Source organism: Chelonoidis abingdonii, chromosome 2, assembly GCF_003597395.2.
Source record: "Chelonoidis abingdonii isolate Lonesome George chromosome 2, CheloAbing_2.0, whole genome shotgun sequence".
Classification (NCBI taxonomy): Eukaryota; Metazoa; Chordata; order Testudines; family Testudinidae; genus Chelonoidis; species Chelonoidis abingdonii.
Window position 1 is genome coordinate 32,017,233 of NC_133770.1, and position 14,808 is coordinate 32,032,040.

At 37.7% G+C, this 14,808-nt stretch overlaps 1 protein-coding gene across 8 annotated transcripts in view; it reads left to right on the forward strand.

Annotated features, from left to right (window-relative positions):
* The window catches only part of EPC1 (enhancer of polycomb 1), a 98,851-nt gene that overhangs the window by 82,009 nt on the left and 2,034 nt on the right, over positions 1-14,808 (forward strand). For 4 of the 8 annotated variants that reach the window (XM_075062234.1, XM_075062235.1, XM_032799098.2 and 1 more), the window contains 4 exons: positions 11,520-11,638; positions 11,720-11,806; positions 12,406-12,547; positions 12,671-13,037. In XM_075062234.1, coding sequence (XP_074918335.1) covers positions 11,520-11,638; positions 11,720-11,806; positions 12,406-12,547; positions 12,671-13,037 — 715 coding nt within the window. Of the gene's footprint in view, positions 1-10,639; positions 10,731-11,519; positions 11,639-11,687; positions 11,807-12,405; positions 12,548-12,670; positions 13,038-14,808 lie in introns of those variants that run through there. The other 4 variants (XM_075062236.1, XM_032799094.2, XR_012655195.1 and 1 more) reach the window with 3 other exon arrangements.

Consider the following 14,808-nt stretch of genomic DNA (forward strand, 5'->3'; position numbering starts at 1 on the left):
GGTAGGCTGTGAATAGAAATTGAACATTTATGGGTTTCAGATCATATTTAAAGTGAACTGGTTACAAATTTGGAGTTCAAGGTTAACAGCTATATTTATTTTTTTTAAATAGATTGTAGAGGTGACTCTTAAAATCCAGATGAGACAGTTACTCTTTTTAGACTTTTTAATTATGTTGGCTATACCTTAAGTTTAGGAAAAACTAAATCTGTGAGTAAGTGTTCAGTGTATTAACACTATCAAATAATGTGTTCATTGTTGTAAATTACTTTTTTATAGTAAACATTCAATACTTAAAAATCAGTGTGGAATTTAGATTCATAATTTTATCTGACACAGTTAACTTTTAACACTTGTCATAGGAATAATACATGTAAAAATTTACTTAGTCTGATTTAATAGATACAGATGTACTCGAATCAGAGGTTGTGTTTTTTTTTTTTAATCTGGAAAAGGGAGTAAACATTAATACCACTCATTGAGATTATAGCCACATGATTCTCCATCATTTTATCAGGAGTCCTATGCTAAATCACCTGTCCACAGTATAACAATCTTTAACACCATGGTACATAGTATCATAAAAGTTTTAGAGATTGAAAAGACTATTTTCATGCCAATGTAGGATTATTTTCTGTAGTACCTTTTTCTAGTGTTTCAGTCCCATCTAGTTCCAAATGTTCCTCAAAAAAGGCAATGGTTCTTTGAGTGATGATCCCTGTGTGTGTTCCACACATGGGATACATATGTGCACTATGCACCTGACTCCAGAATTTCTTGAAAGAAATGTGTGTTGGCCCATACATGCACCATAACTCTTCTCGTTCTCCCAACCAAGGGCATAAAGGGCAGTGCAAGCTGATCCCTATCCAGTTCCTTGTTACCACAGCATGATTGGAGTAGGAATCTCCTGTTTCCTCAGCTCCTTTTTGCAGCATCATTCTTGTAAGAATTATGTATAGTTAATTTTTAGTCGTTAAACAGCATTTTTTCCCCCCTCTCCCAAGAAGTCTGAGATAATATCCAGGGTCCTGGGATTCAAAAACTATTTCCTGCCCATACTCCTTTTCTGTGAGCAACAAACATCAGTGTTGCCTGTACTTCCTTATTGAGGCTCACATTTCTGCCAACTGCAGCATCTGTTGCTCTTTTTCTCTTCCTCCTTCCTGTGAACTCATGAGGGTTAGAAATTGAGAGTCATAACGAAGCCCTTGTCAGATCCAGGCCTGGGAGAGACAGACTTACCGCCCATACATCAGGCTCAACAAGTGGGCAGCACTTCTCTGAGCACAAGCTCAGGAACGGATGCTAAGTCTGTTAAGCCTAAAGAGAAGGCTTCACAGGAGAATAAGGGGCACTCTCATAGACATAAGTCATCTATGTATGTGTCTGTCCCAAAAAGAAGGGATCTCTTCCCTGACCCTGTCAAAGTCGAGAGAGCCAGTGTGTACAGGTGCAAAGGTCTTAGGTTGACTAAAGCTTGACAAGAATAAAGATACGTAAGGGTACGGATCCTTTGATTCCAACACCGGCTCCAGTGGTGAAGACACAAGATAGACGACTCCTGGTGCTTCAGTCCACTTCAGGAACCAAGGCAGCACTGATAGCAATGCACCCCCAGACAGCGACCAGAGCAGCTCTGCCAGTAGACTCTCCTGTACTCAGGGATGGTTTCCCAGGAAGACATCTTTGCTATCCCCTGTCTGCATTCACTTCTTCTGTCTATATTCCAGGACATTTATCACAAGGAGACAGTCATTCTTTCATTCTACCCACCAGCTTGAAGCGCAGCCATTGGTCCTACTGCTGCTTAGGGATGTGGCCTTCTCTTCTGATGAATCAGAGGTTCTGCAAGAGTATCTGCAGCACCAAAGAAAGGCAGCTCCATACAAGTCATAGAAGGTCAGGGTTCTGACCTCCAGCCAGGTAACGATTGGCCAAGAGACAGGTGGTACTTGATGCCTAGAGGTCCCTCTCTGCTGGTGGATCCATCCTATTGGCAACATTAGGAACTGTGGGAGCCCTACCCCAGGCACCCAGGATGGTGCAAAGAGTCTTATTTGCCATCACCCAGCCATACACAACCAACCCCACTGGAGCTCTTGGTATTGCCTAGAGTAGTTGCTGCAAAGCGACAAATCCAGCTGAAGGAAATTCAGGAGGCTCAGCACTGCTTACAAATTTATTAAAAAAATGAGTTTACCCAAGAGAGGAGAGCACATAGTTTTGTGGCTCTTAGCGTGAAAGATGCATATTTTTATATTGATATCCATCCAGCCCACAGGAGGTGGTTCATCCACTAAGACCACTACCAATTCAGATTAATCTCCTCTGGTCTGGTCACTGCATCCGGGATCTTTACAAAGGATTTTTCAGTGGTGACTGCTTCGATGAGAAGAGAACAATTCGCAGTCTTCCCATACCTCAGCAACTGGCTTCTTGCAGGCCACTCGCATTGAGGAGTTCCACAGGGCAACCAGTGTGTTTTGCTCAGCCTTTTATATTCCATGGGTGTTTGCATCAATCACAAAAATTCCCAAAAAACTCTTCCCAGGTACATAGATTTCATAGGGGCATTGTTAGACTCAACTACAGCAACAGCATATCAACCTCTTGAAAGGTTTCAGGGCATGAGCACTCTTATGCACAAAGTCGTCATCAGGCCCAGGACATCAGTTGGAAGTTGCCTTTCACTGCTTGGCCACTTGATTTAATGCACACACATGACACCAGATTACATCTACAGTGCTTATAAGCCTGCCTTTTCTTGGTGTATTCACCAACGAAGGGCACTATAAACTACAAGGTCACAATTCCATCCAAGGTATTAGGCTCTTTTTGTGTAGGGGACAAAAAAGGAAAAGGTTCGGTTTGGAATGCTGTTCCTCACACCGACACCTGAGGCAACCACAGTTACCACTGCCTCCCTCTTGAGTTGGGGTGTGCACATAGATGATCACATGGCACAGGGTGTCTAGGCCCCTGCGAGTCCAGAATCCACATCAACTTATAGGAACTCAGGGCGTTCTGTCAGGCCTGCAAAGCCTTTCTCCCATCCATCCAAACCAAACATAGTCAGATAATGTTGGACAAGATAATAGTATTTTATATAAACAAGCAAGGGGGAACAAAATCTGTGTGCGCAGAGGCAGGCAGTTTCTGGAATTGGTGCATCAAACATCACTTAACCCTATTAGCAGCGTACTTACCATGGGCACAAAATTCCCTAACAGACTAAGCGGACATTTGTCCACAAATCAAGAATGGGAGATTCATGATTTGTTTTTCGACCCTTTGGTCATGGAAAATGCCAGCCTGGGACCTTTTCACCTCACAGGCAAACAGGAAGTTGCCTTGGTTCTGCTCCAGAGCAGCACTAGACAAAGACTCTTTGGGAGATGCCCTCCTGATATTGGGGAAGAATTGCCTGGCATTCTATGGAATATCCACCAAAACAGAACATGAGTCATCCTCATCACACCCAGCTGGCCAAGACCATTCTGATTCATTGATCTATTAAAGCTCTTAGTACGACCACACATAAACATCCCCATGTTACTGGACCTTCTAACGCAACACAAGAGGCAAAATCACGTACCCCAATTCAAGGCTGCTCCAACTCAGAGCCTGATATTTGGATGGGCATCGGTGATAGAATGCTCATGTTCCAAGAGGGTGCAATTCATCTTTAACCAAAGTACAAAAGATTTTTGCAGTGTATTTTTGTCTCCAAACTCCATCAGAATCCCTGATATCTTAAGCAATCTCCGTACCCTTAAGTCTTCAGGTCATGTGTTCGGTTTCCTGTGGGTACCTTTAGCAGCTATCTGTGCTTTCAGTGCTCCAGTAGATAGCTGTATGATCTCCAGGCACACTGTCACAACTAGAATTTTTTTAAGGGGATTCGCAGATCCTTTCTACCAATGGTGAAGTTCAAACCTCAATCAGACCTCAATTTTGGTCTGTTGTCTCTTACTAAGCTTCTCTTGGAGCCGCTAACCACCTGCACGATGACCATCTGTCTATGAAGGTGGCCTTTCTGATCTGTTATAACGTCAGCCAGAAGATTCAGAGAACTGGGAGCACTTATTGGCAGGTCCTCCATATACTTTCTTTTGTAAAGAAATGGTCTTGCTATGCCCCCACCCCGAATTCATACCCAAGATAGTTTGAGTTTTATATAAGTCAGGTCATCCATGTACCTGTATTTTTTTGCTAAACCACATGCCTTGGAAGAGGAGAGAAGACTGTATTCTCTGGATATCTGGAGGGCTTTGGCCTTTTATCTGCGAAGAACAAAGGTCATTAGACACCTAAACCTATTTGTTTCTAGAGCAATCATGATATCAACCTATATCAGTGCAGATTTTAAAAATGGATCTCAGATTGTATTATCCTTTGCTACCGACCAACTGACATTCCTCACCCCCAGAAGGTGTAAAGGCTCATTCCACCAGGGAGCAGACTACTTCAGCTGCATCTCTGAGAAATGTACCCATACTAGATATGTGGAGCAGCTACTTGGAGCTCTTTCCGTACCTTCACCAGACCGTATGCCCTTGTACAGTAGTCCACTGCAGATATAGCCATGGAGACAGCAGTTCTACAGTCAGCTATCACTTCTGCATCCTCACACCCACCACCAGCTTGTTAATCTCCCACATGTGGAATACACATTGGGGATCATCACATGAAGAACAACTGGAGGTTAGTTACCTATAACTGGAAGTTCTTAAAGATGTATGTTCCCTATCTGTATTCCACTGCCTGCTCTCCATCCCCTCTGCTGTGGATTGGTTACTTTGAGGTAAGAATGGAAAATTGGAGAGGCATTGGCCTGCACTGCCCTCAGTTGGGAACACAAGGAGAGCTATGGCGCATGTGTGGGCCAATACACACTGCTTGCACGAAATTCCTGACTCAGGTGCACAGTGCACATGCATATATCATCTGTAGAATACAGATAGGGACCATACATCTCGAAGAAGCTCCACTAACAGGTAAGTAATCTTCATTTTCCTATTCAGATTTGCAACAAAAACAATATTTACAGTACAGGAGTTTGTATGTATGAAGTAGTATGTAAAACAAGGCACATCAAGCTAGACTGTACGGTTACAAGATACTAGTTTAGTGGGATGACTTTTACTACTGAGCCAAACAAAAAACTAGAGAAATTCACATCTGTAAAGTTGATAGTTGTCAACTATTGCCTGTCCAAAAAGTTTGAGCTATCACACAAGATTGCGCCTATGACCAAGAGGATATTTGAAATGTATTGAGTTGTCCTTGTTCCAGAATTGGTTATCAAGTCAAATCTTCAGTTCCTTACAATTAAAGTACCTGTCCATATTGCGATTTTTTTTTTCAAAGAGGCAAACCTCTGTGCTTATTTTCTGTTTATGGAAAACCAATAGCACTATACATTTCTTAATTACTAAAATGCTGAAGAAATGACCTGTATAGATGGCATATAGGAAGTGTACAAAGTGGATAGAGACATTATCCCTTTTATTGGACAGCGTGGGACAATTCCATAAAGCAAGATGCCTGACCGTAATTCAAATTATGGGTGAACTGACTAACCTGTAACATTACAATCTGAATTAGTAAACTGTCAAGTAGCATAAGAAATAGTTTGCCAGGGTACTTGCTGATTTTTAACTCTGCTTCAGTTCATCCATTGTGCTGCAAACACTACTGTGGAAAGAGTTCTTGTGGCTAACTTTTTTATATATAACCACAGAAGTAAACCTTTGAACTACCAGACTTTTTTTCAGATAACCAACTTGAGATCCAGTTTCTTGGGTAAATTCATCTTTTAATAAATGTGTAGACTGTCATGATGTTAATCATTATTGCAATGTCTTGGAAGAAATACTAACAATTCGTTGCGTAGAGGAAAAAAACTGTGGAAAAAGAGTATTGAAATTCGTTGCAGTATGCCCCGTTAGATGTTATACAGCCATTCTTTTTAAGGTTCAAATTCAAAGCCCATTCAAGGCAATTTGGAGTCTTTCCATGGACTTCAGTAGACTTTGGATCAGGCCCTAAATCTTGATGCTTTGATTTACTTTTGTTTTTAATGTATCAAAAAGTGGTTACTAAGATTTGAGATATTACTCTGAACTTACTGTATTAGGTTTTGCTAGTAAATATGAGAGAGTTCAGATGCTACTGAACTGCCAGCCTCCAAACCTACAGCCCTTTTCATCTTAGAAAGTTGGTGCCTTATAGAAACCTGATTTAAACTCAGTGCTAAAAAGTTATCAGCTTACTAGTAGTACATTACTCTCTCTCTCTCTCTCTCTCATATAACTTGGGTAAGAATTTTTAAAAATTCACATGCCTCTTTAATTTCTAGCTAGTATGTTCATTCATCCTAGAGTTCAACATTCTTAGAATATTCTGTTTTAAAGAAGCCTCAGAAATCTAGAACCAGAATGATCTCTGATGGAAATCTTAACAACCCTAATGTGGTTGATCTGAAGAAACTGAAACTGTCAACAAAGTATTTTATTTTTACAATGAGTTTTTAATTTCAAAGTTCACAGTTTTGTGCTTTTACGGTGCACTTACATTTCTCTTGGGTATAATTGTTCTACTTCAATTTCTATCTAGGCTTCCTAGCTTATGTTGGGGAAATGCACACGGTGTAGCACAATTCTTCTGACATGGTTTCAGATATAGTTTATCTTAATAGCTAGGCTTGATATTTGGTCTTCGTTAGTACCTGAAAAAACAGGCACTGTGTGATCTGAGAATTAAAAATGTAATCTGCATTAGTATTACTTCCTTGCTCCTTGGACTGAAATATTGAAACAAATCTATATCTAAGACAGAGATGTACAGATGAAAGATTTGGGCTCTTCTCATCTGTCAGATTGTACCAGATATGAAAACTTGCAAAGCTATTTCCTAGTGAAATTGTCACAAGAAAATGCTTCTGTGAGCACTGATGTTTAAGAGCCGCACGTCACAATTTTATTACTAAAAATTGAATGGTAGAAGTAGAAGCTAGAAATAAGAAGCTTTACCAGTTGGAGGTGATCATCCATCTTGTCTGTCTGACAGATTTTCAAGCATGTATGATTTCATTTATGGAATAAGAGCTGAGAAGTAATAAAAGTTCCAGAAGTCTGCAGAGCAATAAAAAAAAAAATTAGAAAGTATCTTCTTATAATTTGTTTTTTAAACTGATTACCCATTTCAACAAGTTTAGAATTTCCCTTCGTTATCTGGATCTTATTGACGTTCAATATTCTGGGATGCTAAGCTTTCATGTTTACACAGCAAACTTGGTTTGACTTTACAAGCAAGAAAAACATATGTGGTACATGAAAGCAAAAAAGATTCTCTCTGCAGTCCTTATAGTTAGCCTGTTTGTAGCAGCTACTTGCTACCAATCCACAAATATTAGTACTAAATGGCTTTTCATAGAGGTGAACAGAATCTTTTTCTGAAATGTGATATTCTGTTAGAAAAGCTGTTGGAGAAATTCAATTTTGCGCTTATGAAAAAATAGTGAAACTGTTTGTTTGTTTAATTCTTGATCTGAACTTCAAGACTTTAGACCCTCTCTTGACTTTACAATGCTGAGCAGCTTTGCCATGAAGGCCCATAATTTCACAGGAGAGCCTTGCGCAGTCCCGATCAGATTTGTACAGATGCATTTAAAATCAAGGATATTGAAGATTAGGTTGCATATTGAGATGCTTTTTTGTAAAGTAAGAACACTTACGAGGTTGGGGGGGGGGGTGTTACATGAGGAGGAAAAACCAGTTCCCAAAATTTCTGTCTCACCACAATGTCTTACTAGTAGAGCTAAACACACTGTTGGCCTAGTGACCTACAAGAGAATTCTGATCTGTACTCAGTACGGAAGGAGAATTAGGAAGCAGATTAGGAGGACTGCAAATGAGCAGAATAAATGTGATTTGTTTTAACCAACTAAGATGTTTTTCTTTGATGCAGACCCCTTCACAGAGAAATCAGTCTCAGTTGGGTTTGGACAGAGCATATTATCAGCATTCCTGATCGGTTATGTCATCAGTGTATGTAGGGCTTTTCCATAGATGGCTCAGACTAAAAGTTAGCTTCTGTGACTAAAAGATTTAAACCAAATACAGATTATGGGCCGTATATTGGATCTTTTGTTATGTGAAAGTAGCATTTTGACACATGCTATTGGGGTGAAAAATATTTTTACATTCCTGTAACAGTTTCCATCAGAGGGTGTTTAAGCAGTTTGCAAACTTTGACTCTGAGCAATAACCCTATGAGAGAGGTGTTTTCTCCTGTCTGCAAAATGGATGTAACTGAGGATGTGAATAGCCGAAGATCACACATCAAATCTTTGGCAGAGCTGGAAATAATACTTGCAGTTCTTAACTGTCTGGTTCTTTAACCACTAGAAAAAAACTGTCACTTGTCAATGCTTTGGGTATAATCTCAGTGTCCAGAAGTTATAGGAAAAAAGCTAACAGGTGTTTATACTACTTATGCTGGGATTTTCAAATATGCCTAAGGGAGTCAGGCAGCCAACTAACATTGAATTTCAATGCTTCCTTAGGCCTCTTTTTTTGAAAATTTGATCCTAAATGATTTAAAATGCTGTGGGTGCAAATCAGTTTTTTCTTTTCACTTACCTTTCCAGCCATTATCAAAATAATTGCAGCAACCATTTAAAAAAGTAATTCTTGTACGGACTGCAATAATTCACTGAAAAGCTATTTGGAAACTACATTCATTTGTAAATCTAAATATATCCTTCAAAAAGTACCAAATTATTATCTGTCAAATATTACTATCAACAGTGACCACACTCAATGCTTTTGTGCAGCAGTAATAAGACAAGGATGTTAAATTTTGTTTAACTTTGTTAAACAGAAATGTAAACTTCAGTTAACTTGTGATAGTAACTTTTTTTAAACCCAAAATGTAGCATTAAAACTTTGATGGATAGTGTTTTTAATGCTTCCATGCTATTACAATATTTTATTGTTGCAAAAGAGAATGTTTAAGGAATTTGAAAGTAACTATATGCAAATCAAATTGACCAATCTGGTTTCATTGTTCAAAGTATTAATGACTAACTGGATTTTTTTTCTGATGTAATCAATGATACAAGAAATTGGGAGTAATTGTGGGGCGGGGGCACAGGACTGAATTATCTTGTCTCCCTAACATGGCTTTTAATTTACAAATTATATTTCAAAACCATATTATACAGTCTTTTCATTTATAAACTAATTAGTTTGGCACTCTGCTTCCCTAGCAAATGGCTGATATCATTGGTAGCTGAAATGTAAAATCCTGAATTCAGGTTTTGGAAGATAAAAGGATGCCATAACTTTATATAAACTTTTGTTTAAAATATATATGCAGCTTTATGTTGGTATTGTTTATCAATTGGAATCTTAAACTATGTATTTTTCTTCTATTTAGTAACTGATTTTGATTCATTTTTAAGCAATAAATTTACAAACTTGTTACTTCTAGAATGCAAAGTCCTTTCACCAACTGACTAAGAATGAACAGGAAGAAAAATCATATAAATTGTAAAATCTTAACTTTCCTAGCCATTATTTGTATGGATACTTTAAACTCTTAATTTCAAAACACTGTAATATAGCACCTACTAGTTATAATTAACTAATAAAAAGATTTATATAAATGAAATACCTACTAACGCAGTAAATGTTTGATTTTTTTTTTCAAATCTTCAAGCCAAATCGCAATTCAATTTGCTATATTTTTTAAAAGAAATGTTTAGTTGGAAGGTGATGCAGTGTATTACACATGGCTATATATAAACAATCGCTGTATGCCTATTCACAAAAGAACTCTATCAGAAGAGCTTCTGACTTGTTTGAAATCTTATGCCATTTTACTGTGTTCAGCTGCTAGGTACAGACTCTCAAATACTACAGAGATGGGCAGCATTATAAAACACTAAAATAGATTCTGTGATAATTTGGTGCTCTTTCAATACATAATTAGGAGAGATTTTTTATATATATCATGTGCAAGATCTTAATTGTAGCTGTGAATGATGCAAATATTTCCGAGAAACTCATAGTTGAGTATAGGCTGAAGACATGATCTTTAGGAACTTCTTATGGATTAACTTGTTTGTTTTCTGTTTTCAAATCACGAGCCATTTGATTAATTATTCTATCATCTACCATTCAGCAAAGATTAAAACCATTTTAGTCTTTTTTATTTTTTCTGGAAACATTAGATGCATGTAGTCTGATAGGAGTACAGATTTTCTGCAGTTGGGAACAAAGGTTAAAAGCATTGGCCAAGATACTGTATTTCATAAACAAACATTTAAGTCCTGTGTTGACGTGTAGAAAGTTGGATACCTTCCATTTGGTAACGGTTGTAACTCTAGAAAGCATTGGAAATTGTTGCATAAGAATTTTCACACTATTTGTTTTGAGAACATGCACAAAAATTTGGGCATCTGAAATTTAATTTGGGAAAATTCACATGGTGTGGTCTAGGCTGACTCTATAATGGATTCAATCTGCACCATCATCCCACTTTTTAAATTGACAATAGAGATTTTCTTCATTAAAACTGTATAAAACATTTTGGGGATTCAAAATGAATTTTATTTTTTGTTTTTTAGAACTGATCTCTCCATAGACAAATTAGTATAATACAGTGTCTTTCCTCAGACATCCTTCTGTAAATCAACATAAACAACTCATTCTTATTCACTGGATTTTTTTCCCAGGTGGGTTAACTGGGGAAAATTTATTTGACATTTACACGTGTTATGACTAATGGATCACTCCTTAAGAGCTCCTTTATGGAAGAAAATAGCTTCTATGAAATTCTTCATTGACAGTGTGCATGATTGATTGATTGATTTTATTTATTTATTTTTAAATACGAGTATAGAAGGTATATTAGTCTGTACAAAACAGAGTAGTGGGAACAATGAAGTTTATGTTGAGAGATCATAATGTGGTAAAACAGTCTTCATTGGTAACTATCAAATTCATTTTTATATTTTCAACTAAATATTAAACCTGAGAGCCTTCACCTGTGAGGTGGTGAGCACCTTAACTCCCATTGGAGTCCATGGAAGTTCAGAATGCTCAGCATCCTGCAAGGTAATGCCCCGAATCTGCACATATGAAAGTTGGTCTTAACCTACTACACTAAAACACAATCTTTGCAGATCAGTCTTATCTGAGCGGTGGTTTGTGCCAATCTGGGCTTACTCCCTTAAAGTCAGTTAAATGAGATTTCTTCACTCAAATATTGTACGGTAAATGCGGAAGATGTTTAATACTTCACCACAAATGTGCTCAATGGGGAAAACTTAGTTTGGACAAAACCTCCAGAAGGATCATAGTCTGTTGCCATGAAGATTCAACAAGGTTCTTAGGAATTTGCTGTGGTGTGTTGAAACGTTTTTGTTTTAGGATTCTAAAGGATGTGTATATATACAACATATACATATTTTGATATAGTATTTTCTCGTTTTATATTTTGTTCAGCATTTACAGCCGAACAATACCAGCAACATCAACAGCAACTGGCACTAATGCAGCAACAGCAGTTTGCACAAATTCATCAACAGCAAGCAAATAGTAATTCCTCTGCCAACACTTCACAGGTGAGGGATTTGTCTGTGCTATGATTTATCCCTCATTGTTTCCCACCAGGGTTCATCTCTAATTGTCAACTGTTGCCATAGAACCTTGAAACTAACCAACAGGAAAGTGGCTTTCGCCTGAATCTACATCATAGCCATTCTGTAAAGTGTTTAGAAGGGACACTGCAGGTGAGTGTGGAAGGCATTGCCTCTGCTCCCTCTTAACAAAAACCAAAAAGATGAGTGAATCAATTAAATGAAATATGCAAAGACTCGGGAATACATATTGCAAAGAATTCCAGCCATGTTGTTGTCCTGTTAATACTGTATGTATGACTGTGTGTTCTGAGGCCAGATGTTATGTTTTAATAACAATGTATAAACATGTCCTGTCTTTAGCTGTGAAAATATGTAACAGCTAAATATGTAACATTGAAAGTGTCAATGGACAAACAAAAAAGTTCAGAAGTTACTGTTGCACATCTGAACCTCCTTGAATCTTCCAGATTGGTTTGAGAATCTTGTTAGAAATGCTATGGAAGGACAGTGTATTGTGCATTTGAAATACTTGTGCATGTTTTAGTATTGGAATTGTAAGTACATGGGGAATACTGCATTTAATTATTATCTAACTTTACCAAACATCAGAAGTTTGGTTTGAGGGAAGATTGAGGATCAGTTCTTTCTTTATCTGCACTGGTTTGTGCATTACTAGTTTAAGCGTAAAAATAGGAAGAGTGCTGACCTTTTGAAGCTTGGTCACATTTATTTGCCACCTTTCTTCTTAGGGTTTTGTTTCCAAGACATTGGATTCTGTTAGTGCTCAATTTGCTGCTTCAGCTTTGGTAACATCTGAACAATTGATGGGATTCAAAATGAAGGATGATGTGGTGCTTGGAATTGGGGTGAATGGCATCCTTCAGGCCTCAGGTATAGAGCTATACAAATCTAAATTCATTCTGATTGTATTTTGCTTTCATAGTTGGTATGTGAAACCCCTGTTTGGAGTCTCAGATTTTCTTTAAAAAAAAAAAAAATCTCATTCTTCTGCAGGAGTATACAAGGGCTTACACCTCAGTAGTACTACACCAACAGCACTTGTACATACAAGTTCATCGTCAGCAGCAGGTTCAACCTTGTTACCGCCTTCAAATATAACACAGACTTCGAGTTCCCACAGTGCACTGAGTCACCAAGTAACTGCTGCCAACTCTGCAACAACTCAGGTCCTGATTGGGAACAACATTCGATTAACTGTACCCTCATCAGTTGCCACTGTAAACTCTATTTCCACGCTCAATGCACGACATATACCTAGGACTTTAAGTGCTGTTCCATCATCTGCCTTAAAGCTGGCTGCAGCAGCAAACTGTCAGGTGCCCAAGGTTCCAGCTTCATCCTCTGTGGATGCAGTACCAAGGTAAGTCCTGTATGTGTCTGAATTTTCTTAGTTTTTTATTTTCTGGTTTTCCACAATGACATTGTTAGCTCAGAAACCCAGAACGTTAACCCAAAGCTGCTCTACCAGACGGTACCAATCAAGGGAAAAATTCATCTCCACTAAATGCAGTGTAAAACCAGGCTTGTTTATCCATTTGAGAGTCAAATTACTGCCTTATAAAAGGGGAGAACTTTCCTATCATACTCCTTTAAAAGAAGTGATACTGCAATAGATGAATCACCTTAGGGAATCTGGATCAATGGTCATCCAAAGATCTTTTTACAGTTAGAACATTAGCAAAGTTTTCAGGGAATACCTGAAATTCTGTGTAATGCAGAATTTGTGAATTGTGAATTTTTTTAAAATAATTTTGTAATAAAATTATCAGATTTTAAACTGGAAATTAGGCTCTTATTTATTTCTCATGCTTTCAGTCACTCTTTAAATGTTTAGGTAAAAAGTCCTATAACATAATATATTGAGTTTTTGGTGGTGACATATTTTTTTCTACGTGTGATATAATTGTAAAAATATGACATACTGCACTTCAGTTGAGAAGAAAAAAAACTTTCAGATTTTATCTTAAAACTAGGACCATTGATTAATTGCAGTTAACTCACATGATTAACTCAAAAAAATCACAATTAGAAAAATTAGTCATGATTAATCGCACTGTTAAACAATAGAATAACAATTGAAATTTATTAAATATTTGTTTTTCTACATTTTCAAATATGATTTTTATTACAACACAGAATACAAAGTGTACAGTGCTCACTTTATATTTTTTACTACAAGTATTTGCAATGTAAAAACGATAAACAAAAGAAATAGTATTTTTCAATTCATCTTGTGTCAGTTCTGTAGTGCAATCTCTTTATCATGAAAATGTAACTTAAATGTAGATTTTTTTTTTTTGTTTGTTACATAACAAAACCATGTAAAACTTTACAGCCTAGAAGTCTACTCAGTCCTACTTCTTGTTTAGCCAATGGCTAAGACAAACAAGTTTGTTTATATTTACAGGAGATACTGCTGCCTACTTCTTATTTACAATGTCACCTGAATGTGAGAATAGGCATTTGCATGGCACTTTTGTAGCCAGCGTTGCAAGGTTTTTCTGTGCCAGATATGCTAAACATTCATATGCCCCTTCCTGTTTCAACCACCATTCAAGAAGACATGCATCCATGCTGATGATGACAGGGTTTGCTCGATAACACTCCAAAGCAGAGCGGATCGATGCATGTTCATTTTCATCATCCCAAGTCAGATGCCACCAGCAGAAGGTTTATTTTCTTTTTTGGTGGTTCGGGTTCTGTAATTTCCGTATCGGACTGTTGCTCTTTTAACCCTTCTGAAAACGTGTTCCACACTTCGTCCCTTTCAGGTTTTGGACAGCACTTCAGATTCTTAAACCTTGGGTCAAGTTCTTTAGCTCTCTTTAGAAATCTCACGTTGGTACCTTCTTTGCGTTTTGTCAAATCTGCTGTGAAACTGTTCTTAAAACGAGCGTGTGCCGGGTCATCATCCGAGACTGCTATAACATGAAATATATGGCAGACTCTGGGTAAAGCACAACAGGAGACATACAATTCTCCCTCAAGGAGTTCAGTCACAAATTTAATTAATTAATGCATTATTTTTTTTAACAAGCATTATCAGCATGGAAACGTTCTCTGGAATGTGGCCGAAGCATGGAGGGACATATGAATGTTTAGCATATCTGGCACATAAATACCTTGCAACG